At 37.3% G+C, this 27,296-nt stretch overlaps 1 protein-coding gene across 50 annotated transcripts in view; it reads left to right on the forward strand.

Annotated features, from left to right (window-relative positions):
* PKP4 (plakophilin 4) overlaps positions 1-27,296 on the forward strand; it is a 228,283-nt gene that overhangs the window by 150,089 nt on the left and 50,898 nt on the right. For 30 of the 50 annotated variants that reach the window (XM_070579834.1, XM_070579853.1, XM_070579861.1 and 27 more), the window contains 4 exons: positions 1,452-1,486; positions 18,951-19,082; positions 19,193-19,383; positions 22,228-22,780. In XM_070579834.1, coding sequence (XP_070435935.1) covers positions 1,452-1,486; positions 18,951-19,082; positions 19,193-19,383; positions 22,228-22,780 — 911 coding nt within the window. The remainder of the gene's footprint in view (positions 1-1,451; positions 1,487-18,950; positions 19,083-19,192; positions 19,384-22,227; positions 22,781-27,296) is intronic. The other 20 variants (XM_070579857.1, XM_070579843.1, XM_008522278.2 and 17 more) reach the window with 1 other exon arrangement.

Consider the following 27,296-nt stretch of genomic DNA (forward strand, 5'->3'; position numbering starts at 1 on the left):
CATTGGGAGCAGGCCTCCCAGCTCGCAGCTGGTTCAAGGTCCTGGGATGTGAACTGCTGTGTTCTGATGAAGAAGAGGCAAATCACATACAAAATTGAAGTTTAGGGAGTTCTTACTGACTCTAGAGTTTTTAACCAGCAAGAGTTTCATTAACCATTTAATGACTTGGGGAAATACCAAAGGGTTAACAAGAACTTAAAATCTTAGAACTGTAGCACTGAAAGGATTCTTCCTCCTTCTGTTCCAATTCCCTTATTTTACATTTCCTTAAGCCCAGAGTCACACACCTTTTCCTGAACAGTCCAAAAATACTCAGTGTGTGTTTTTTTCTGATTTCAAAAAATGATACAAATGTTTAAAAAGAAAAAAATCCTTTTGGTTGTACTCCACAGAAATAACTGCAAGCACTTTGGTTTTCATTTTTCTAGACTTCTTTCTAGGCAGATTGTGTGTATGTGTGTGTAATGCAAAAATGGGATCACAAGCTGTTCTGCCTTGTAGCACAGTGGTGAGAAGCCTGACTTTGGAATCAGACCATCCTAGGTTTGAATCCCAGCTTTTCCAGTTACTAGCAAAGACTTTGGCCAGCTTCTTTATCTGTAAAATATAATAATGTGCCTATTCATACGGTTATTGTGAATAATATAAAGGAGATAATATATTTGAAGTACTTAATCTAGCATTAAATAAATTCTTAATAATCCAGCCTCTTGTTCCTGGCTTCTGCCACATTGCCCTTTGTTTAGACCGTGCTTTCCTATATTGGATTTTTACGGGGAGGAGAGGCCAGGAGGCAGAGATATGTTTTTATGTACGATTTTTTTAAATTGATGCTCTATAAGCCAAGAAAAATATATAGCTAAAATTTTCTCCTGGCTTGTAAAATGTATTTTTGATTTAAAGGTTTATGATATGATTTAAATTTTATAAGGTTGCGTTCAATTCAAACTGACCCCATTAACTTTTGTGTCTATTGTAGTATCTAGGGCTTCTTTTGAAAATAAGTAAAATGATTGAACTTCTTCACAGCTCTTTTGGTTCTTTTTAATATATATGTTGTGTACCTGTATACATTGTATACAATATATAATGTATATGTTTTAATGTATATGTAGTTTTCGTATTAATTATTACAAAAAACAGCATAATATATAAGTAACGTGAATATCATATATAGCTGTGCTATTTTGTCTTATCCAAGGAGAATCTTATGTCTTTCTGATTTGCCTTAATTTCCAAGTAGGCATACAGTTTTGTCCCAAATTGATGTAGAAGGTTAAATTACTGTCTAAAAATTAACTTAGTTAGAACAGTAATTTTAAATTTTGTTTGAGATTTTTATACTTTTGTATAATTGTGTGAAAATTAAATGTTTATATACAAACAGGTCTACAGTTAAATGTTATAACAAAAGAAGTAAATGTTCTATTTTTTTCCTTCTTTTTCTCTAGCTCAACTGAGAAGTCATTTCCTTGGAGATCAGCAGGTATGAGTTTTTTTATATAAAAAATCTTAAGTTTTGCTCATACACACAAAAAAGGAATTTCATAGCCTTCTTTCTCAATTCACTACCTCTTGGTGAAATAAGCCAAGCAAACCCTTTAATAGTGACAGTATTGAGCTACTTTGTTTTGAAGTAATAGTTCTTAATGCACATAAATTTTTGAAGATAGTTGAGTAGACTTGTATATGTCAACTGTAAAGAAAGTTAAAGCATTGGACATCAACATTTTTAATATCAACCCATTATCTAAAAATTTTCTATCATAAGGAAACATAGGGATACACAAAAGTGATTGTATAATCTAGGAAAGTTGGCTAATTATTTATATAAGTCTAAGTCTTTCCTTTCACGGTGTTTCTCCTACTCAAGAGAAGAGTTGTGTGAAATGGTCATTTTCTTTCAGATGTAGAATATCTGGTAGCTTCTAATATAGTCTGGAAGCTTTTGATGTAATCTCTTTATCTTTTCTTTTTATCCCAAATTCACCTCATATAAAGCATAAATTACGTTAAGAACACTGTCTGCCACTTTCACAAATATTTGATATTTTCATACTTAGTCTTCATTAATTATTTATTGAGCATCCACATCTTGGGCCCAGCACTGTACAGATTTCTGGTCGGACAGTGATGGGCACAACACACACGTCCCCCTCACCTCCCATAGAATTTATAATGTGAAGGATGATGCCAGCAATGTATAAATGCTAGAGTAAGCCTTGATATCTAAATAGTTTGGCACTTTTCAAACAAGGCTTGAATTGAGTACAATTCAGATCACCATTTGGCCTGGTATCTAAGTTTACCCGAACCTGGTACCAAGATTCTGGGGTTATTTATAGTACATACAAGGCGTTCTGCTATTTTATAACGAAGCTGTTCCCAAGAACTATAGTGTTTACTCAAACCATAGATTAGGCAGAGGCATGTGAAAAGTTATGTAACAATAAGACTGAGAAAGAGCAGTTTAATAGAAGGAGAGACATGCCATGAAATGATATGTGCTTAACTGCCAAATAAGTGTTATGTGTGAAACTGTTATAAATGGACAGCCGGCTTCTGAGACAGCTTTGCAGAGATGATGGGCCTGGAGCTTAGGGCTTGATGGGTGGGCAGCCTGTGGAGAGGGTGTACTCGTTGTCAGAAGAGACAAGAGAAATGTCACAAGGGAACATTTAAAACTGGTTTGGGAGACGGTAAGATGCACAAAGGCTAGACAGCCTTATTGAGTCAAGTTATAAAGATCTATAAATACCTGGGACTTTGAATCCTCCTGCAGGTCATGGGGAGCCACTGAAAATCCTTAGAACAAAAAGTCACCTGATTTAAACATTCCTCAGGAGAAATAGCAGACCTGTGAACCGGAGAGAGGAAAAATTAATGGCAAGAGAGACCAGTTGAAAGCTTATTGCAGAATTTAGAGTGTGAGATGATCTGAACTAGGCGATTCCTAGGGACTTAGAGGCTGGTGTGGTGTGGAAGAGGGTAGACAATGATGACTTTGAGGTTTTCAGTTCGGGAGAGTGGTGGTACCATTAAAACAATTAGTGAAAACAAGACAGAGAGCCAGTTTTAAGGGGTTGCTCTAGACTTCAGTGTTAGATGTGTTGGATTTGCGATGATTAAAGGACAGCAAAATGGAGACATTCAGTAAGCGTTTAGAAATGTGATTACTAAAGAAAGCCCTAAATCTGGTGTAAAGGAAAACACATCATTTAAACTGATAGGTCTTTGCATATTAACACTTCATTATGTGATGTTATTATGTGATGTTATGCATGTGAGCCAGAGTGCTGTGAGGAAGGGGCAACAAGTTGGAGAACAAGACTGAGACTCGGGAGAAAACCTGTGCTAGGAGAAAAGGGCTGTGTTTTCTCCTTGGGAGGTTGTGAGAGAATGATCGACTAGATTCACTTCCAGAATGGTTGCACCATTTTACACTGCCAGCCAAGGATGAGGGTTCCAATTTCTCCACATCTTCTCCAATACTTGTTATTATCTGTCTTTTTTTTATTATACTTATCCTAGGGGGTGTGAAGTGGTCTCTCATTGTGATTTTGATTTATGTTTCCCGGTGGCTAACATATCTTTTTTTCTTTGGTTAATTTTTAGTTTTAGTTCTTTAAGCAGTGGTGAGGAATATGGAGCTCATATTTTAATCTTAACAGGTGCCTTCATATCTACTTTTTGTTTTTTTGCCTTTTAAAAATAATTGTCCTCCTGATTCTAAATGTCATATATGCCCATTGGAGGATATTTGGGAAATACAGAAAAGTATAAAAAAAAACAAAATTACTTTTAATCAGTCTTATCAGTTAGTCTTTCTGTGCATATATGTTATACATAATTTTATATTTTTCCTTTTAAGCAAAACTGGGAACATACTATATATTGTTACATTTGCTGCTTTTTTCCATGTAATATTATGTCACAAACATTTACCGTTTAATATAAAATTATTCTGTAAGTTCATCTTTAATACTGAATCATTAATTTGTTCCAGAAATATTTCTTGAGAGCCTTAAACAGTTATCTAGCATATAGTTGTCGATGTTTAAAATAAATACCCCTTCCCTTTTAAGAGCTATCAGGTTTAGTGGAGCTCTGTAACTGTGTCCACTCACTCCTGGGTCGGGGGAGGCTGTAAAGGAAAAGTCCAAGTATATACCATATTTACCCATATCTCTATTTTTGGACATTCAGGTTGTTTCTAGTTTTTCGCTATTGTAAATAATATTGTGGTAAACATCCCTGTATAAAAAATTATATCTGCCCCTTTGATTTACGATAGGGTAGATTTTTACAAGGAAAATTATTTAAAGTATGTGAACATTTTTAAGGCTTTTGATACATGTCACCAAGTTGCTTTCAGGAAAAGATTGCGTTAATTCTCCCTTCCTTTAGATATATGAGGTTGATCCTATCATATTCCCTCATTAGTGTCATTGTTTGTATTTCTAATTATCTACAAAATATTAAAATATCTGCTACATTGCCCTTTTCTGTTGGAGAGTTAGTGTTTGATGATCCGTAAGAGTTCTTTGTAGCCCAGGGTTCATAGCTGTATTAGTCAGAGTCCAGTCAGGCAAACCCAGCCCATGCCAGCTAGTTCAGTATGAGGGATTTGATATAGGGAAGTTGGAGTTATAAAAGGGTGAGTTAGAAGATTTGGGAGAGTTAAACATCATGAAGTACCCAAGAGATCAATGATACTGGGAAGCTGCTGTCATTTCTAGGACTGCAGGGACAATGGGGTAGGTGGTTTGTCCTCAAAACTGGAGCAGTGGTGGGGAGTGGGGCAAGGGGAGTTTTCCAGTATTGGTTGGAACCACAAAGGAGATACAGCCATGCCAGAAATGCTGCCTAAAGTAGAGCTGGAGGGACATCCTGACTTCTCTGTGCAGTTCTCCTCCTGGCCTGCACCCATCTGCCCTGGCTGGAGTAGCTGGAGCTGGCGGTTGCAGACTCTTAACTGCCGAAAGCCAGGCAGGTGTGGTGCATCACTGTGTGTTGATTTACATAGAGACAGAATGAGCTTAGGTTATGAAGACATGTAAAAGGGAATGAAATATCTGGGGCCTTGGCATCCTTTCCACATCTCCGGCCCTTCTCAGCTTCAGATATTTCACCACCATCTTCATGATTGTTGCTACAGCCACGTGTCAAATGCACTACTGTGTGCTTAGTATTTTTCTTTAAATTTTTCAAATCACTTTTTATAAACTTTTCACCATCCTAATTAGTAGGCTGTGCAATCAGCTTACTAATGTATTAATATGTAGAGGTAGATAAAATATTATATATAATATAAATGCGAAGTATGTTTTCAACTAAGTGTGTAACAATTAATTAAATATTGTCCAAACAGCTCCCCAGATACTTTTATCATAGGGAAGTACTCCAATGGTTCACCTGTCCCGACCACAACTACATTTGTAATTCCCACCTAGTAACTGCTTCGTCCCTTATTTTTGTCAGAATACACTGTTGTCCAACCTCGTACAGAAACCAGGCAAGTGTTACAGTTTCTTATGCTTTCTCTCTTTTGGAGGCAGGGGGAAGTGTATTAACCTTCAGACACAGCAATCACAGCTGGCATTTATTCCCCTTTCTATTATTTTAACTATACTTAGGTTATGTGTGTGTTTTCTTAAATTTGCCTACTTTTCAGCCGTACTTATGAATTTAAGTTGTAATGATAGCAATAAGCTATAATGATAAAGGTAGAAAATTGAAATTTGATTGTGTGAATAAAAGAGTAAAATCTGATTTGTTTGGTGTTTCTTTTCTAAGTAGTTATGGTTGCCCTTTAGAAGTTTGATTGTAAGTACATAATGGGATAAAATGAGAGTTTTGCTGCTACTTTTACTGTAAAGTTTAACTGTTGTCTTCTCTTTACTGCTTTGGGCACAGAGATACTGAATGTAGTTTGAAAATCATCTCATTTCTAGAATTTGGCATTGCTACTCAGAATGAGGCAAGGGTGGCTTAAAAGTAAAAAGTATTTAAAGATCTTCAGTCTACTTTGTCTTTTGTAGGTCTTGACAAAAGAAACGTCTTTATTCAATTTTCTTGGTTTCCTAAATCAGAAAGGATTACACAAAAGGATTTAAGATCGAAGGTCTGTTCTTCCTCCTTTTTCTTTAATACTTTGGACATTTACTTGCAGAGAGTTTCTCTACTTCTTTTTTTTTTTTTTTTTAAGTATTACAAATTTGACTTGAAGAGCTTAGCACATTAAAAGCTTTTCAGCGGTAAGGTGAATTATTAGCAGGCTGGTGATTTGATCGCTACCTGAGAGAGATCTCTGCCTACTCAGGTGTTTTCAGGATGTTCCATTCTGTTGAAATGCCAGAAACGGAGACCAGCTGCTGAAATGTATTTTTAAATAGCTTGCTCACTGCAGCGTCATTTTCTAAGGAAGATCTCAGGGTGCCCTAGGCAGCAGAGATTTGCATTTCTTTATGATTCAGTTCAGAAAAATCAGCTTGCTTGTTTTTTGTGGTTGGTTGGTTGGTTTTTAACCTATACTAGGGATAGTAGGCTGTTTGAAAGTAAAAGGCCAGAGCTTTTTAAGTTTGGGTGCTCGAAGAGAGAACTTCCCAAAGCATGAGAAGAACTGTCCATTCTCCAAAACATTTTATTTTCCCAGGCAGGTTGGGAAGGAGTCTTAAGGAGAAACTCCCTAGAAGTAATAAAGTGGTTTTGAAGATTTTATGCTTTATTGTTGTCTTGCCCTTCTATTGCCCTCTCTTCATTATTCTGTATTTTCTAGCTTACCAGCGTTACATATTTACTCCCTAAAATCATAAATGAACATCCGTTTGTCTTTAATGAAGAGGAGAGTTTATCATTTTCTGTTTCAGCTTTCTCTTTTCCTTAGCCTTGCATTTCCTATAACCTTGCACTTTTGTGTGTTTTTTGTGTATATTCTGCTAACAAAGGCATGAAGGAGGGAATGTTGTCTTAGTGTTCTGTCAGGGAGAAAGAACTATTCCCCTACCCTCCAGGTCCTTCTGGCTGGCCTAAGAATTAAATTGACATGAGACAGAATAACAGGAGAAAATCAAAGTTTAAAAACATGTATACATGGGAGAAACCCAGGAAATCTGAGTAACTCACCAAAATGGTGGATGCCACTACCTTAAATACCATCTTCAGCTAAGGACAAAAGAGGATGGTGGGGGTGGTGGTTTGGGACTTCAGAGAGGAGGAAGGCAGATCACATGGGGATGGAAAAGCAAATGTTTGGTAAACAAATGTTTGCTGGGCCGTCTGTAGGCTATGTGACCACAGAGAGAGAACTTTGATAAAGATGAGCTTAGCAAGGATCCTTTCGGTCTACCATACCCAGAGTGGTCTATCGTCATAACCCCTTCCAGGGACAGGCCTTCCATCTTAAATTCTTTTAGGCAGTTTGGGGGAAGGTCAAAGTTTCTATCTGAGTCTTAAAAATAATGAAGCCAAAGAGATACATTTTAGAGTGGCAAATTCTGATCTCCCACGGCTCCTTTCCATTTTCTTTTTTATTAGTGTCATTTTTCCATTGTTCACACCTTTCTGTCTCAACAATTTACATATTTGTACAGTCTCTTATGTTCATCAAAATTTGAGGTAACTCTTAAGATATATAACAAAATATAAAAATAAACAGCAGAATTACAGAAAATATATATTAGAATAATAGGTAAAAGCCTGAGGAAAGTGAGAATGCAGATATACGCACATATAATTGTACTTCTTCATGATGGAAAATATGCAGACTATCTTTTAAAGAAAAAAGCCTTGGATTTACTTCTTTTAAGAAAAAGCACACAACTTCAGTCATAAAAATAACCATACACAGAGTATCCTACCCACCAGAAAGAAGCTGTGTGTTAAAGCCGTAAATTGGGTCCTTTGGTGAAAGTGATCATTGGTTGTTACTTAAATCTTCCAGTCACATCCTGTAAAGTGAATTTTGCTACAAGTCACAATTTCACAGTTTTTCTGTTCCAAGGGGAACAAATTACTCGAGTCTACGTGGTTGCCAGTTTTAGTCCTTCTGTGTAAGATGAGGGGAAGGGAGCTGCATCAGTCTGAGAACCTGTCCTTCCCTTCTCCGTTCCCCACAGGATAGAACGGGGAGCATCCTGCAGAGCTGAGTGCACTTCTGTTCCCACTCAGCCGGAGAATCAGGCTTGTTGTCTTTAGCACCAACCTGGTTCCTAGAAGAAGAAAGTGTTCAAGAAATAGTTGCAGGAGTAGAAATTAATGTATATTAAGTAAGTGAGCATTAGTACTCATGGATAAGAAATTAAAGAAGCCAAAAGATTAGAGTCTGTACCAAAGAACTAGTTAGCAAACGACACAGAAGCATAAAAGTGGGGCAAATTTCTCGTTGACCCAGAAGGTGTTAAGGGATTAATAGACTTGGATGGGCCTGTTACAGTAAGTAATAAGTAGGAGAAAAAAAATTAATGATTCCATGCAGTTAGGCTATTTGATGTTTGACAATAAATATGGAAGGGAAGGGAAAAGATTGTAGTAAAATAGAAATTTTAAGCTGATAATGATACGAACCTCTTAATCTGCAGTTCATGTGGCTGATGTGCAATAAACCAGTCTCTGAGACACCAGTGCTTGGAGGTGGAGGTTTATTTGAATTGGCCAAACTGAGAAGAAGGGAGGATAGGTTCTCTCAAATCCGCCTTAACAAAAGAAGCGGCAGGGGGTCTTTATAGAGCTAAGGGGCTTGGGAGGAGGAGTGTCAGAGAAGCAAAGGAGAGTCTGTATTTCTTTCACTCCAAATAAGCCAGCCGGGGGCTGGTTATCAGGCAGTAGTAATTTCCTTCAAGGCATTCTTTTTCTTCTGCAAAACAAGCCCACAGGGACCGCTCCATGGCTAAGTGGTTAAGTTCTCGCGCTCAGCTTCGCTGGCGCAGGGTTTCCCCGGTTTGGATCTTGGGCGCAGACATGGCACCGCTCATCAGGCCATGCTGAGGTGGTGTCCCACATGCCACAACCAGAGGCACGCACAACTAGAATATACAACTATGTACTGGGAGGCTTTGGGGAGAAGAATGAAAAAAAAAAAGATTGGCAACAGTTGTTAGCTCAGGTACCAATGTTTGAAAAAAAACAAGCTTATAAATCCTTGTGACCCTTGAGTCACCCCTCAGGTTAAACAAGAAAACAGCAAATTGACAAGATTAACTTCTTTTCATCTGTGTCTGGGCTGGGAACAAGGTCAAAGGGTAATCGTGTTCTTATTGAACATTTACAGTAACCCTCAGTTTCAGTAAGATTATTTAACTTTGCAGTGCCACATTCATTTATTGTGTAATATGTATTGAAGTGCCATAATTTTAACATACTCACACTTAATTATTGTGTGGTATATACTGACATTAGTCGTTGGTGGTTAGTATATACTACTAAATTTAAGACTTTATAGGGGTTAGGTTTTGCATTTTGTTTATATATTTAAATTTGTTTCTAAAATGAATGGACGCAAGTTTCTTCCACTGAGTTTTAAAAAATGTAAATACAAAGATAAAAGATAAATGAGAGACTAGCCTTAAGTCAATTTATCTTTCTTTTTTCCTCCATCTGGAGCAAGTAATTTACAACACAAAAAAGCATTAGCACATCATGAGATAAGATGGGAACTTAAATGGGAACACTTTATGCCTCAGTAGAAACGTACTGAATTTATAAAGGAGGTACAGTAGGAAGTTATATTGTACACGTTCATGAATAGAATATTAGGTTAGCAATCATGGAAAAAGGACTATTTATTGAGGATTTTGGATGTTATGATTTATTATGGCTATAAATTGTACAAAGGAAAATTTTATCGCATGTTCCTTCCTGTTTCTCTTCTAAATATCAGGAAGAATACAAATTTCTGTTGAAACTAGCCTCAGAGTTCAAGTTTTTCCTCTCCTTTTTTCAGGGCTTTTTTAGTCTCATAGCTATGACAGCCTTCTTAACACAACTGCAGCACTGTAGCTTCCTGATCATCGCTATAAAACTTCTCAACTTTTAATGTTTTATTACAAAAGTAAGAGATGCTTCTTACTTAAAAAAAGAAGTCTAGAAGAATTTGGAGTAAAAGGTAAAAATGTCCTTTTATTCCCACATTTCTCCATATTATGGCCATTGCCCCCCCACACGCACACATACACACAATGTATAGAAGAAAATCTAGAATAAAACACAACAAATTGTTGAGTGAGTGTGTGTAAATATCCACACATGTGTGGGTTTGTTTTGTTTTTAACACAATGGGGATATACTATACATTGTTCTATGACTGTTTTTTTCCTTAACACAGTAAAGCCATGCATGTGTTTTTATATCAAATTTAAAGATCTGCCTCCTTTTTAATGGCTGAGCAGTATCTATTGTTTAGAAAATTTATGTAACCTGTCCTTTATTAGTGAACTTTTTTCCCTCCAGTTTTTCACTTTGACAAACAATGATAAAAATTGTTTCTGTACATCTCTCTCTGTCAATTACTTTTTTTTTTTAAGTGGAACTGACTAGGCTACAGTGTATACATTTTTATTTTGGCAAATAGCATCAAATTGCCCACCAGAAATGCTTAACAGTATGTTTGGTGAGGGGAGACTTTTCCTCTACCCTCTTAGGTTCTGTTAATGAGGGCCTGTGAATTTAACTGACAATAGACAGATTAATAAAAGAAAAAACAAACTTTTTATCACCGCTAGAGGTAATTAGGTAACAACACCTCACTCCACAGGTTCCCAGACTTTGCTGCACATTAGAATCGCCTGTGGAGCTGTGGAGGTCTCGGTCCTCAGGCCTCTCCCCACACAATTAAATGCAAAAGTCTAGAGCCTGAGCCAGGCATCAGCAGTCACTAAGATCCCCAGGTGATTCCACTCTGCAGTTTGAGAACCACTGCCTTACTCATAATTAATTTAATTACTGGTAATTGAAGAGAAGAATTAAAAGTTTATCCTGCCTATCCTATACAGATGTATTTCAAGATAACCCTAGCTATTACAAGCTATCTAAAGATTTCTAAAATATGCCAAAAGCATTCCTGCTGATAAATGCAGAAACAGTAATAAAATTAGAAAAATTACCAATTTTATCTCCTAATTGAATAACTGATTCAAGCAAAGATTGTCATTGTATGCAAAAATCTCTATATTCTCAGTCCTAGCTGTACGTTAGAATCATCTTGGGAGTTTTTAGAAGTCCTAATATTCAGATCACAATGTAGGCTGATTGAATCAGAATCTCTTGGGCTGGGACTCAGGCAGCAGTGGTTTCTAAACTCTCTGTCCGCCCCCTCCCCACACCCCGAGTGACTGCAGTCTGCAACCAAGGTCAAGAACCATTGCCTTAGGAGAAAGGTTGAGGGTGAAGTCGAAAAGAGAAGGATCAGGCTGCCACCACTTGTACTGGCTGGTTGATCTTAGCAACTCTAAAAGTTATGATATGATATGATGCAAAGTACACGGCACCACCTATAAAGTATTCTGACACAAAAATTGGACCTGGAAGCTTTGAGCTCTAGCTTTCTGCTTACGAGAAGTATTGAGGTTAGAGGATATGTAAACGCCACAATGAGAAACGCATCAGACAAAGTCAGAATGTGGAGCATCCTACAGGTTTATTGCTTTGGTTCCCTCCGTAAGTCAAGAGCATGAAAATGAAGAAATGGGAGCCCCTTGCCAGATTTAAGGGACTGAAGTAACAGTCACAGTCAAACATCATTTGTGAACCTTATTTCAGCCTGACTTAGCACAAGCCAGCTGAAGAAAGACAATTTTGAAATATCAGGAAAATTTGAATATGAATATGGCATTATGGAATAATTGCGGTTTTGTGAAGTCCTTATTTTATAGAGATACGTATGGAAGTATTTAGAGTTGAAATGATCTGATGTGAGGGATCTGTTTTAAAATTCTGTGACAAAGAAGAAAGGAAAGAGAGATAAATGGAGCACTAAAAGTGTGGCAAAACGTTGTAATTATTAAATCTGGGGAATGGTTAACAAGATTTTTTTCTCTATTTTTGTATATGTTTGAAAACTTTAAAAAATTTAAATACAGATTCTTTAAACAAAAGGTTCAAAATATTGGGCTTAAAATAGTACATCAGAGTGACATGTGTTAAAACCACCGAACTGCTGAGCGTGCTCCGAAGGTTAGTGCTGACATTACTGAAACCAGCCATGAGATAGATGTGTGTTTCCCAGCCAGGGGATGTCATTTAATTTGTGTTTCCACATAGGTGGAATTTTGTTAAGTGAATCCTTATTAAGCAAAGTTACCTATAATGTGCTGGGCGTCAGCCTTTCTGCTAGTTTAGAATTCCATACCTATCACTGTGCTTGTGCGAGGGTGGCAACCACCAAATAAGAATATTAGCATTTTACTTTAGCAAATCTGTATCTGAATGTTCCTAAGCCACTTATGCATGATATATGAACACATCTCCAAAAAGCTTAACTATAGTGACTTAGTACTTCGTGTGAAAATGAGATGTCCAGTTTTAGCCTTTAACATTTTATATTTAATACAAACATGTCAAATAAATATTTAAATTTTCTCATGCTCTTAGTGATATGTGAAGAAATATTCTATTAACTATCTAAAATAAATGGAAATTGTCAAGTCAGAAAGCTCCTCGTTTTCCGTTACCGCCCCCACATCCCCCAGAGCCATACTCCTCATTGATAGGTGCTGCTTTGGGAAACGTCAGCAGCGCTACCATCTCTCTCTACACTTCATCTTATGCCAGAATTAGCCTGCGTTAGCTTTATCTTGATCATCTTTGCCCAAAAAATATAATCCAGTAGAAAAGCATAGAAAAATTCAGTTTCAGAAGACCTATTCTTTTCTTTTGATAGTGAATATCATCCCTTACAGGTTTGTATAGGTTTTTTTAAAGAAGTTTTTTTTAGAGTTTTGTTTTGGTTTGTTTTTAACAGGGAATCTACCCTGTATCTCCCACTATCAAATATTTCCATTTCTGTATTTGGTAACATTTTTTCCCCAAAAGGAATATATGTCTTAGAAAAATTACTTGAGTGATATTTTCTTATGGAGATATAATTGACATTAGAGTGATTTTTGCACACTTATTTTCCATATACCACTGACTTTTTACATCTTTTTCCAGCTTTCTCTATAGAAAGGAGAACCTCCTGGCCTTTTATGCTGAACTCAGTGTTGGCAAACAGTAAACACTTTACATGTGTGATCCATTCTTTTCATGTTTTTGTTTCTAAACTCCTTTTTTCCAGTTTTCCTTTTTCAAATATAAAGCATAAATTTTTATGGTAGGTGTGACACCTGTATTTTAATTAGTACCCAGACTGAAAATAACAAACACTCTTTTTAATATGACTCTTTGTGGAAAGTCCTATTTTTTAAAATAATTTTTTAATCGTTTTATATTCCTGAACAGAATCCAGGAACTTAAAGATATTTAGGAACAGGAGATGTCTCTGGTGACATGCAAAACTGAAATGCTTTTAAGATTCGTCATTATAGAAATCAAATAAAGCACTATATAGCTTTTATAGAGTTAGAAAGTTTGCTTAAACTATGAAATTGGATCCAAGCAGACGAGCTTTTACAGTGGATTTCAAGGCGGACTAGTTGATGTTTAGGGCAAAGTTTAAAGTGAACTAGAAGATACTTCATTAAAGGTTTCTGTTTTCCAAGGCTTTTCACACAACATTTTCTAAATGAATAGAATTTTTAGAGCTGTCGTCTTATTAATATTTAAAAGATAATGTAAGTATCCATAAGACTCAAGAACCTAGCTATACACAAGAGCACCAGCCTGGAAATAGTTTGAAGAAACATGGTCTTCTGCCTGTTCTCGTTAAGTCTTTACTTCCATTAAAACTCAACTTTTAAAGGATTTCATATGTATATAGGAGTTTCTATGAGTCAACAAACTCCAAGTGTCTGTAATATTCTTAAAATATCAGTCAACGTCCGTCTGTATCTTCTGTGAACCAAAGAATGTTTGTGTGCTTCACGTTTCCATCACCCTATTTACGTTGTCACCGTGAAACAGTATTTCCCAATGATGTCATTCCCTCCAATTATAAGATTACCTGCTGTAGAAATGAGTGTTGTACATCAGAGAAGTTACTGGAAAGGAGAAGTCTTTTCGGGGCCGTCCTCCAGTTCCCCTTCCAGCATTTGGCTGAGAACTTTACTTTTTAGCCGGAGAAGGCACCAGAATATTTCTGCATCTCTGTGAAAAAGAGGCTCCCTCCTGAGCCTGTGATCCTAAAGGAAGTAAGAGCCCTATGGCTAAACAGAAGGTTGAGTCCCCATGAGACAAAGTTTTCATATTTTTCGCAAAGTATTGTTCCTCTGTGTATAATAGCCTGACCTCAACTCACAGGCCAGAGAGTTGGAAAAAATGTGACACATTCAGTTCCCCTAACTGTCAAAGAGAGTAACGTCTGTCTTAACATTGCATGTTATTACCATCCCAAGAGCCCTCCCAAAAGTCACACTGCACTTCTTTTATGTAAGGGCAAACCCCTGAACATCACAGCATCTCAGAACAGGGCAGGCAAGGAGAATCTAGCAGAAGGTTATAGCACGCTGGAATGTGAAGACTAGTTACAGGGTTGTGTATACTAAAAATCTCCTCACTGATCTGATTTCTAGGTTCCTGTTTCCATGGTGATTTTACACACAGTACAACCTCCATCATTTCATGTAGCATAAACAGTAAGACACACAGATTAACAGACCTGAGGTGTTTTAATATCATGTTCTTTAGAGAGGCCTTAGACTTTTTGCTGAGCATATTTTTATGTACACTTGATATGTATTTGGGAGGTACATCACAGAAAAGAGAAAATAATTCACTCTCATTTTATCTTTTACTATAAGCTTATTGGAGTGGATAATATACCAGATTTTCATAACCCTATAGCATCATTGTCCCTTACCCACTAACGTTTTTCTCAGATGCAGCTTTCTACTTTTTCTAATTAATTGCTGTGTGTGTGTGTGTGTGTCATACTGGGGCACTCAGGTGAAATGTGAGAAACAGGCACAAAGGTCCAGGCTTCCAGTAATCTCCCAAACTTAAACACAGATGGAGGTTATTTCATTCTACCTTGAAGCTTGTTCAAGTTCTATATTTTTAGACATGCATTTTCTTGGAAGATGCTAATTTGATGTTTGAAAATGCCCCGTAGTATATTTCTGCTATCCCAGAAAACATGTTTGTGATTTTTTTTTTTTTAAGTAACACATGTTCTTCAGGACTCAGATTAAAGAAGTAGCATTCACATTCTGTTTGCCATTTTTTACTCATAAAAATGCATCTCAATTTGATGTTCTGATTGTGCTAAATCACAACATGCCAACTATTTAATTATAGTTTACAGCACTGATCATGAAGTGATTAACCCCATCCTGTAAGTCTCCATGGTTTCTCTGGTGAATTCGACTAGTATCTTCTTCCATTCCGCATAGCAGATGTTTTTAAAAGACATTAATTTTAAAGTAAGATTGCATAAGTAATGCATAATTAATAATTGCAAACCTTACCATACTACAATAAGGAAAGCTTTATTCAGTAATCAGGACATGGGTCTTCTGTTTATCTGAGGTATGGTGTATGTGTGTATATACATTTATATGTGTGTGTGTGATTTATGAATTACAAGTTTTCAAAGAAATAGTAAATAATAGTAAAACTATTTTGAAAACAATTTAACTTTCTTTTAATAATTCAGAAGATATTTCAGTGTCTTTTTGTCTTTACAGGTATATGTGATTGTTGGGCTCCACTTTAGAAGTAGAAAAATGACTGAACACCTTATTCATAATATGAGTTTGGTTATTTTATAGTTCATATTAAATAAACCTCTTTTACCAACCTTTTTAAACTTTCACTTTTATATTTCCTTAAAGATAAAGCACAAAATCTAGGCCCTGTTCCCCATACCCAGTTAATAGGGCTTCAGGTTGGATTTGGGGCACGTGGAAATTTAGTCTTTTCGTGTTCTAGTTACCGTCGGAATGTCCTTTTCTATATTCTGTTTTCTGAGGCATTGCATTTAAAAATATAAGAAACAGGGGCTGGCCCCGTGGCCGAGTGGTTAAGTTCACGCACTCTGTAGCAGGCGGCCCAGTGTTTCGTTAGTTCGAATCCTGGGCGCGGACATGGCACTGCTCATCAGACCACACTGAGGCAGCATCCCACATGCCACAACTAGAAGAACCCACAACGAAGAATACACAACTATGTACCGGGGGGCTTTGGGGAGAAAAAGGAAAAAATAGAATCTTTGAAAAAAAAATATAAGAAACATGTACTAACATTTACAGGGTACATGGTCATATTACTTTTGGGGTAATTTTGTTTATTTTGTTTGTTTTTGTATATTTTGAGATAGCAATTCCGTTAAGTTTTATTATTAGAGTGACCAGTATGGAATCACATATCTCACAATTTGTGCTTGCTCTGTTTAAGATTATTTATTTTAAATAGCTTCTCTTAAAGAAGAGTTCAAATGAGCGCACTTGCTTGTCATGAGGTTCGTGAGAAAATGTTTCATTGGGTGAAGAGACAAAATTGCTAAGGTACAGATTTTTAGGGTGCTTCTTTCTCTTTTCCTATTTAAATAATAGCTTCTAATAGTTTAAAAAAAAAAAGAGGCATATACAGAACTGTAATGGTTTTGGTCTCCATGGTGATAGTTTTTCAGATCTTGACACTGCCTGCCACCTGATGTTTCTAAGCCAAAAGCTTTGATATGTTGGTGTCCCAGGTTTTATCATGTGCTAAAGCTGAAGCTAAGAGCTGTCTAAACGTCTTTCTGTTTTTAAAAATGGTACATTTTTCCACGTGTGGGAAGGTCTGGAGCTACCACAGTGTTCCTTGCATATCTACAGTTTGTCGCCATTCCGTGTTTGATTTTGCAGAGTCTGTTCCTGGATGAAACCAAGGTGGACGGCTGCAGAGCTCTGGTTTCAGGCCCGCCAGTTCCCTGTAAAACTCTCCTAGCCTGGCAAACTATGTATTTTGGGTAGTCCTTAATAAAACTCCTTCAAGAATTGCTGTATAAGAGCGTTTAGAACTCTGGAAACTCCTAACAGGAGGCTTACAGATGAGGCGGATGGCTCTCCAGTACTAGCAGCCTGACAGAGACTTAGATCATGTTTCAGCGTGTACAAGGGAAGCCATACACAATCTGTAATCTTTATTGAAATTCCAAACTTAAGAATTCAAAACTGTCACAGAACTCTACTACCTAGAAGCATACTGTCAAATGATAAACCAGGAGACAGGTTGTTAAAAACCTATATTAAGAATGTCAGCGAATCTTTCTGGAAGCTAGGAATCAAAACCTTGAATTGAATTCAACATCAAGTTAAAGGTTTAGAATGCAATGCGATTCCCAGTTCTCTCATAAACCTTGTATTCACTCTCCAAACTAGCTTGATCAGCAATGCCTAAAAGTTTGACTTTGCTTTACATAGACAAACTTTATTGAACACCCTAAAGTAAGCCACGGCACAATGTGAGGCATGAGTCAGCACTCAATAAAGAGAGGCTGCTGTTTGCCTGGGAATTTATTTGTTCAGCAAGTATTTGCTGGGCACCCACTGAGTGCTATGCACCTATCCTAGGCACTGGGGGTACAACAGCAAGCAAACCAGACAAAAGTCCCTGCCCACATTGAGCTTATATTCTAGTGGAAAGAGATGGTGGTAAGTGCTATAAAGAAAGGAAGAGCTGGCCTCCTGTTGTTAGTGGACACTGCTTAGGTATTCCTTCCTTGAGGAGATTTTTCCTAAGCTCCTTTCCCCCAGACACTCACTCACTCTCTCACACAGCCTCCCTACCCCCCACATCTTTACTCATAGCTGCATTCTTAGAGCCTGGCATAGAGTAGGGCCTTAATAAATAGTTAAAGGAAGAAAGTCAGAAAGGAAAGACAAATGAAGACATTGAAATCCTTGGGATTGTGTATTGAACTCAGGTTGTGATATGGACTTAGTTTAAATCTTTGCAGTGAGAGTGAAGCAACATTCCTGGGAAAACGTGTAACATGAGGGTTAAATCTGAGGAAAGACAGACTAATGAAGAAAATCAGAACATGGACAAACGTATTTTGAGGATATTAGAGAAAGGAAGATATAGTTGAATGGAATTGGGGAAGGGCACTATAATCTACACCACCTGAATTTACAGCATAAAAAACAGAAGTTGGAATAGAGAAGGAGGAGATAAACTGTTGTTTTGTTTTGAGTTTAAGACAGCAAAATAGTACACTTGAAAATAAAACAAGATACTAAGAGAGACAGATTTGGCTAGAGGAAACAGTAATCAAGTTAGGCTTGTCTGTATTCATTTGGAAAAAGAATACAATAAGCAAATGGATAAGAAATGAAAGTTTCCGTTGTTTGCAACTCTGAAAACTGCACAGTTTTGTTGATTTTAGATGATATGAAATATGACATAAAAAGCTAGCCCTACCTTCAGAGGTTTTGTCACCAAGTTCAATAATATGAACACCATGCAAGTTTTCATTTCAAAAGTTTGAGATATACAGGATCTTTTTTTTAAATACTTGGCCACCATTCTGACTCAGAATATGTTAATCTTCTTGGAGAAAGTCACCTGAGGGTGAGTTTTCCAAGAAGGAACAAGGTCAATTTTCAGGTTTTAATTTAATATACTGTATAAGTGAATTTGGGGCTGGTAGTCAGGATGAACAACATTCATGAAATTTAGTAAAATATAATAATAAACTGAGTATATGGAACACTTTCATATAGAAAGGAGTCAAAATGATTATACAGTTTAAGTTGAAAATAGCCTTGTGTTAACATAGATTACGAGATGTTACTGAGAAATATCTGAACCTTTTTTAGCAAGTTTTTATGAAATACTGTCATTAGATTTACCTGATTAAACTTATCTTCTTACAGATGTGCCAAATACTGGTGTAAATAAACCTAGAGTTTCTGACGCTGTCCATCCCAACAACTATCTCATCAGGACAGAGCCAGAACAAGGGACCCTCTATTCACCAGAACAGACATCTCTCCATGAAAGTGAGGGTCTGTTGTATTATCTTTTAAGTATTAGATTTGCTTTTAATACTTTCTTTTTGAAAATGAACATCAGACATGTCAAATAAAGATATTTCCTGCCGCTTTCCTTCCTGTAGGATCATTGGGGAACTCAAGAAGCTCAACACAAATGAATTCTTACTCCGACAGTGGATACCAGGAAGCAGGGAGTTTCCACAACAGCCAGAACTTGAGTAAGGCAGATACTAGACCACAGCATTCCTTCATAGGATCAACTAATAATCATTTGGTGAGGAATTCAAGAGCTGAAGGACAAACACTTGTTCAGGTAAGCCAGACACACATCAAGATCCTCATAAGGAAATACCCTCCTAATTGGATATCTCTTAAAGTATTCCTTATTAAAAGTAAAACCAATACAATTTTGAATTTATAGAATGGATCAAGTAGTGAAATCATTTTACACTATTCGAGTCTATGATGTTAAGGAATTTTTAGGCATGAAACCTGAAAATATATTGGTTTCTATTAATTAGCGCCTATTAATGAATTTTGATAAATTACAGACACAAGAGAATAATTCTTCTGGAAACAGCAAGTTTGGCATGAGAGGAGACGAACAGGAGAAGTGTGAGAGAATTGGGAGAATGTTGGAAGAATTGAGAATATTGTAGTCCCTGAAGGGTTATGAGTTTCTAAAAACACTAGAGCTAAAATATGCTGTAAATGGTCCTAGGGGGCAGAACACTGTTCCCACACCTGCATAAAGTGGGACTGGCCCATTCTAACCAAAGTTTTTGCCTTCATCACTGGAATTGTTCCTGAAAACACCTTTCTTTCCTTTGTTAGAATATAGATATTCCTTCCTGTGGAAAGTTATATATAGAGGCATATCCATTCTGTTAGGTTAGTGTTTGCTAATTTGATAGTAAAAAAAAAATAGTATTGCATATGTATTTATAAAAACTCCTTAGCTGCTCACTCATTGCCACTTCGTTCACATCAGTTCACCAGCATATGCCGGAATTAAAATTAGAAGTGGTAGGAGTCCTGAGTGCCAGTGACCGGTGAGGATAACTATCTGTCCAAGTACCTAGTGATTTCTGTGGAACTGAAAAATGGCAAGATGATCAAAGAAGTTAGGCAAACTCTCTGCTTCTCATAATGAAGTACAGGAAGCCCTGAAGGTACACACAGCAGTGGGCCAGGATTCCCAGTGCCGAAGGAGAAACACACAGTACGACCTTGGCACTTTTGCTCAGCAATTTAGGGGACATTTTTAAGTAATGGGAAACATTTTTATATTAAAACAAACATAAATATAGTGCACGAATTTTTAAGCTAACACAGGAAATCTAGTGCTTGTAGGAGGCTACTTCAAGCTGCACCCGGTCCTCAGAGTGTGCATTTTCTGCTTTGCTGTTAGGGATGCTTTGGTGGGAAGGTTTGAGGAGCTCCGGACTAAACGCTTATAGGAGTTCACCTCCTTAGGTGAATTTCTATGTCAGCAGGTCTGAAGTCACTTGAATAGTAATTATCTTAATTATAGATATTGTCTTTTTCCCCCCAAAATGTGGTCATGTTACTCCCCCCCTTTTTTTAGCTGCCTGTTTTTTTTTTTTTTAACTTATGGTAAGTTGATCTTGTTCCTAGAGCTGAAGAATTAGGTCACAAAGGGATCTCTTTTTAAAATTTAATTTGTGTGTAGTCTGAGCAACACGTTTTCTAGCTGTCTGGGCCAAGTATCCCATTTTGGTAGTAAACAGCTCATATGTGGGATTTTCTTATGTTTCTCACTACTAGTAAACCTCAAGCACAGATTTTAGTTTTCCAGCTGTCTGCTAATTTTTAAACTTCCTCTTTCTTGCCTTACTGTTTATCTGCCATCCTCTGCCCTCCCTAAATCTTCTCTCCACAGCTATTACCTTCCCAAAATTGTTGAATTTAAGCTTACATGAGGTCTCCGAGCAGGTGTTTCAGCCAGCCCACTTGCTTGTGACACCTGGAGACAAAGCACGTTTCCTGTTGTGACATCTAAGAGTGTACACAGTTCTTGTCTTATTCCTTTTTTCTCCTTTATTGCCACAACTAAAAGTGAAAGGGGGCTGATGGCAGCTGGACCGTAGCAGTGCTTCATTCAGAGTGCTTCATCCTGGGCTTGTAACCCAGCCCTGGTGTCTGTTTCCCATGCCTCTTGCCCTCAGGCCTGGGCCCTAGTCCAGCCACCATTCCTCTTCCTTGTCGTAGTGCATCAAGAAAGGGATCTGAGACCCATTGTTTGTAGGAGTCTACAGAGTCATAGAAGGACCAGCCATGGCAGATATGTTCTTCATTTCCCATTCTGGTCTTTTCCAGCTGGGTAGGCCAAGAACCCAGCAGAGACTTTGAGCATTCCTCCTGCTGGAACAGATCTTGGGGTGCCTTTATTTGCATCTCTTTAAATCCACAAGCTAAAGATAAAAGTTCATAGAATCAAAGGAGGTAGAAATAAGTGGCTGATAAGCACTAGAAAGCCACACGTGAGCTAAGAGACAAATTCAGCTAAAGCACCTGTGCAGCCACGCTGTCTCTTGAGAGGAAATTCACAGAGGAGAGCAGTGGACCCCAGGCTGTATCTAAACATTCATTTACTCCACATTGAAAGAACACATTCCTTTTGTTAACGGGGCCAACCCATAAAGACTAAACAGTTACAGACCCTCCTCTCGCTACATTTACGTTGATGTATTAAAACAATTTTTTGTTTTACACAAATGCATTACCTTGGCCAAACTTTGACTCACAAAGAACAAGAAAAGTACGTTGCTCCAGTGACCCTTCACCCTTGCAATACAACATTTTATGTGTTGTGAAAAAGGCATAGTCAAGAGGGTAGAAAATGTAAAGAAAAAAGAAAAAGAAACATTAAATGTCTTCACATCTCTCTTTACTGGGTAATTTTAGTAGTCTGAAGGGGGAAAGGTGGAGATTAACCCACCAAAAAAAAATGCAGAACAAGAAAAACATGATGAAAAACCAAGATCCAGCTCTAACGCATACAAAGGAAAAGAAACTGACACCTAAAATAAAAAGTGAATTTGCATTTTGTAGTGAGCTGTGTGCATTATTTTGTGTAACGACAATGGACGCAAAACCCTGGATAAACCCGTTCTCTTTTTTCCCCTTTCATCAGCCGTCAGTAGCCAGTCGGGCCATGAGAAGAGTTAGCTCAGTTCCATCTAGAGCACAGTCCCCTTCTTATGTTATCAGCACAGGCGTGTCTCCTTCAAGGGGGTCACTGAGAACTTCTCTGGGTAGTGGATTTGGCTCTCCGTCAGTGACCGACTCCCGACCGCTGAACCCCAGCGCATATTCCTCCACCACGCTACCTGCTCAGCGGGCAGCCTCTCCGTACTCCGCACAGAGACCCGTCTCCCCAGCAGCTGTACGGCGGATTGCGTCAGTCACCTCCCGGCAGACCAGCAATCCCAATGGACCAACCCCTCAGTACCAAACCACCACGAGAGTGGGGTCCCCGCTAACCCTGACAGATGCACAGACTCGAGTAGCTTCCCCATCCCAAGGCCAGGTGGAGTCGTCGTCCCCCAAACGCTCAGGGATGACCGCCGTACCACAGCATCTGGGACCTTCACTGCAAAGGACTGTTCACGACATGGAACAATTCGGACAGCAGCAGTATGACATTTACGAGAGGATGGTTCCACCTCGGCCAGACAGCCTGACAGGTGAGTACAAGCTGACAGCACTAAAATTGGGCTGGGCTGAGTAAAGCCCAGTGGGGAAATCTGTGCAGCCAACGCTGAAACAGAACATGATAACATGGAAAAAGTTGTTTCCATCTCAAAATTTACACTGCAGACCTCAGTCTGACTTGTCTCTCAGGCTCTGTAATTCTTCATGCATGAAATTATGTACATTTATATCAGGAGAACCCTTTCGCAATGAATCATTTTTCCCCCTCACAATATTAGGATGTAATAGGTACATTTTTGCACTTTAGGAGAATTGGTTGGAATTCTAAGCTGGTTGTTGTTGTTGTTGTCGTTTTTAATGAAGGATTTTTCACCAGCTAAGCTTATGTATACCTTAACCCATAAGTTATGTTAAAAGGTGGGGTCAGAATATCTGTTTTTAACTATGTAAATTTTTTTAAAGAACTGCTTTAATAGTGTAGACTAGAATATGGATTTCCTCACCTACTGCCTTGACTTTAGCCTCTCCATGGGAGATGCACAAAGCTCTTGTGAATTACCTTCAAATGCCGCTCAGATTAAATCAGAAAGACACCAGCCAGGTGCCTGTTGTTGTTATTATTATTATTATTATTATTATTATTATTACAGTCATTTGCTTCAGAGTTTTTTCATGGAGAGTTTCCCACTTAATGTATTGACTTTGTTATTTTGATTAAAATGAAATTTATCTTTAGTGTTTTAAATTATATTTTAAAAGTAGCATATACAAAATGATAAAAAAATTAAAACTATACAGGAAAATATGTAGTGAGAGGTAAAAATCTCGAGCTCCTCTTTTACCCATACCCAGTCCCACACCCCAGTTTGTGTATCTGATTTCCAGAATGTTTGTTTGCAATATAAGTATATGCATTATTTACAAATATGCACACATTGTATTTTCTTTGTTTTTACATGATGGATTCTATTGTATATGCCTTCTATGCCTTCTTCTCTTTTAATATCTCTGAGAGCTTCACTTCATTCTCTAAATAGATGCCTAGGACCCCACTTTTATAGATGTATTTTAATTTGTTTATTTTAATTTATTTAATCGTTTCTCTTAGTGGATATTTAAGTTGTTTCTCATTTTTAGCTATTAGAGACAATGATACAATACATGTTGTTCTTCCTCAGTATTTGCACATAGATTCTCGGATAACTGTGGGATCCATTTCTTGAAGTAGAATTGCGGGAGCAAAATTATGTGTGTCTTTTTTCTTAAAGTAATCTTGTCAAATTGCTCTCCTGGAAGGTTGCACACATTTATATTTCTACCAGTAGTTTGACTGTGCCTGTGCTCCTGCACCTTCACTATCATTGCATATTGTCAAAGTATTTCATCTTTGCCAATCTGGTAGATAAAAAGCTGTACCTTATTGTTTTAAATGGCCCATATTGAATTATGACTGAGGTTGAAGATATCGTATGTTTATCTGCTGTTTTATTTTTTTTCTGCAAACCACAAGTTCAGGTCTTTTGTCTATTTTTATAATTGTAAAAGCTTTTTATACTTGAAATAAATTAGCCTTTTGTAGTATACTTCTCAAGTATTTTTCCGTTTTGTAATTTGTCTTTTGACTTTGCTTTCGGTATTTCTTATATACAGAAGTTTTTAGTATTTTTGTGTAGTGAAATTAATATCCTTTCCTTATGGACTCTGGGAAAGGTAAAGCCTTTTTGAGATTTTCTAATTGAATAATTTTGCATGAAGAATTAATATTGAACTTGATTTTGAGCTCAAAGAAATTCCTATTAGAGAAACCACCTCTTTTTCATTCAGCCGTCAGAGGAGTGTACTTGGCTTAGAAATTTTCTGGCATGCCTCTGAGAAGTATGCAGCAAAGTGAGGTAGGAATCATTTATGAAATTCTGCCTCCCAGGGAAACCTGAAAAGATAAATAGTTCTGAGGATCTCTGTGCTCCGCCCTGTGCTTGCACAGAACAGCTATGCAGAAATCTGTATTTGCAGTAGAGTGAAGTGGAAGCACAGGGACGGAAGCGAGCACGTAAATTACTGTCTCCGTGTTTAACCCTGAGGACTGATCTTTGGCTTAAAAAGCCTGTTTCTCTGCAGGTGAGATATGTTGTCTTCATGTTTCAGGGAAAAAAATTTATACCTGGCCTGTCACAGATTTTGTTTTTCCCCCAAGAATACTCCAGTCTTCAAAAGAAGCTCGGGGTTTCCTTAAAAATGTTCTGGGGAAGCTGTGTTGCCCATTGTCTACCTGCTCACTTATTCTGAATGTGAATCCTAATTTGTGAATTCCTTTCTTCTGTTCTTACTTCAGAAAGTGATGTGCTTGTCATTATATTTGCTGTGGTTCTTGATTTCAAAGGATTCATAAGTTGCTAATTGATGAGCCTAAAGCAATATTTTGTAATAGATTCAGACACTTGGATATTTGTTGATTATAATTTAAATGATGATACAATGTGTGTATAAATTACTTCCTACAACAGAAAAATATGTCTGCCCTAAAATATTTGTTTCAGTATAATCGCATTATGTCAAGAAAAGTTTTGAGAATAAAAAGAATCCATATTTGGAAGATAAGTTTATGTTTATTTCCAATGTCTTAAATAGAAAGGTTTTAAATCACAAGGAATATATCATCGTAATAGTAAACTAATATGTATTTGTGGAATTGCAAATAGAAACTACTGGTTGGATAAATAATATTGTAGAATATCAGTGTTTTCCATTTATTTGGAGAGGGAGGTAAGGTTATTAAAAATTAATCTGTGGAAATGCTTCTGGAAAAATTATTTCTAATAGCAATTACAGAACATAGTTACTTGTCTTCCAGTTTAAAAGATATAAAGTCATAGTAGCCTTTCTACGCATAGTCATTTTACTTAGTCTATAGCGGCTATGTAATTTTGTAATTTTTTAAACATTAAATCTACAGAACTGTGTGTTTTGTTTTTAATGCATGAGCAAGTAAACAAAAATAGTAACAGTCACTCTTATGTTATTCACAAAGGTTTCTAATAACAAGAAATTGCTACATCTCACTATAATTATGTCTTTTATTGCTCATTTTAATTGTCATATATAGTAATTTCATCTTGCTAATAATTCTGTAACAAGTGAATATTTACTGGATACTTTTTGTAGTCTAAGTGGTAAAAAGCTCATTTTGTTACCTTTCCCATGATATCGTGGTAAAGGTTTACAAAAGTTTTCAAATACATGGATTCCTGTGAAGACTCTAGCTGGATCCTTGTACAGCGTGAATATGACATTCTGATAACAGTGTAGAAGGTTTTGTTCCTATTTCACATCACGGTGCAGGTGGGCCAGGGGGGCTCGGCCGACGTCAGGAGCGTCCAGCGCTCAGCTGGCCTCTGCCCAAGTGTGAGTGATCTGCATAGTCTCACAGTGAGTCAAGAGAGTTTGGTCGCTCTACTGGGTGTTAAATACCACCTCATATTGATAAGATTACCAAGGACTTTGTACAATCACCTGCCCGCTTCATGTCACCATTAACGAAAACAGTGCCTGCACTTTTGTTCAAGATACTCATGGGCTCCATAAAGAAATGGAGCTTATACTCTGCTAAGAAGAATGAGAAGTCTGCCAGTGCCTAAAAAGCTGAAACTCTCAAATGAGAACTTTACAATAACAATCATAATACTGTCTTCACAGTTCCATTCGCTTCTGTGGACCTCTGGTGGGCTAACCTTGCTCTCCGATTTTGTTCGTAGAGGGCTCTGTTGAGTTCAAGGTTTCTCACACTGCGTCTCACTGATCCTGGAGGGGTAGCTGTGTCCAGTGTTGAGTCTGCCGTGACAGAGCGCTGACCTGGGGTTTCCTCTCAGCCCTGCCAGGAAGTAGCTCTCCAGTGGGAATGAATCACATTTCCTTTTGCGCTCTCAGTTTACTCGGTTTTGAAGTGAGAAAGTTTGGCTGGATAATCTCCCAGTTATAAGATTGTACAAACCTGTGATCTTCATTTTAGCAACTGGGGAGCCAGTAGGCGAAACCCACATTTCTTCATTTCATTTCTTTCCATGTCACATTGCTGTCCAGGATGGGTAATAATCATTCATTTTTGAAGCTTTATGTATTAATTTTCTTGCCTCTCCTCACTAAGCAACATATAATTATCACTCACATTCAGGCCCATTTGCTTTTAGTTGTGATATGATTAGCTGAGCTAACAGGATGTGAAGGATCCTATCTTTTTGTAATTAGTTGCTGTGTTAATTATTTGCAGTCTTTTTAAGAGCAAATGTATACTGACTTCATATATGTTTGTGCTTTCTCTTGCTCATATTTGGAATGTAGCCTTAGTTGGTGTTCTTACCAAGTGATAAGTTTTACCTACTAATGATGACAAATCACAAACTGCTGAGCATCATAATACAGAATATACTAACTAATTCACCTTTTTTAAGAAAATAAAATGTTTGGGTTTGAAATCTACTTTTTTATCACAAGTCTTGTGTAAACGTTAGTTATTAGCAATTTAAATGAAAGACTGTCTGAGATGACTTAGTA

This window comes from Equus przewalskii, chromosome 17, assembly GCF_037783145.1.
Source record: "Equus przewalskii isolate Varuska chromosome 17, EquPr2, whole genome shotgun sequence".
NCBI classification, from domain to species: domain Eukaryota; kingdom Metazoa; phylum Chordata; class Mammalia; order Perissodactyla; family Equidae; genus Equus; species Equus przewalskii.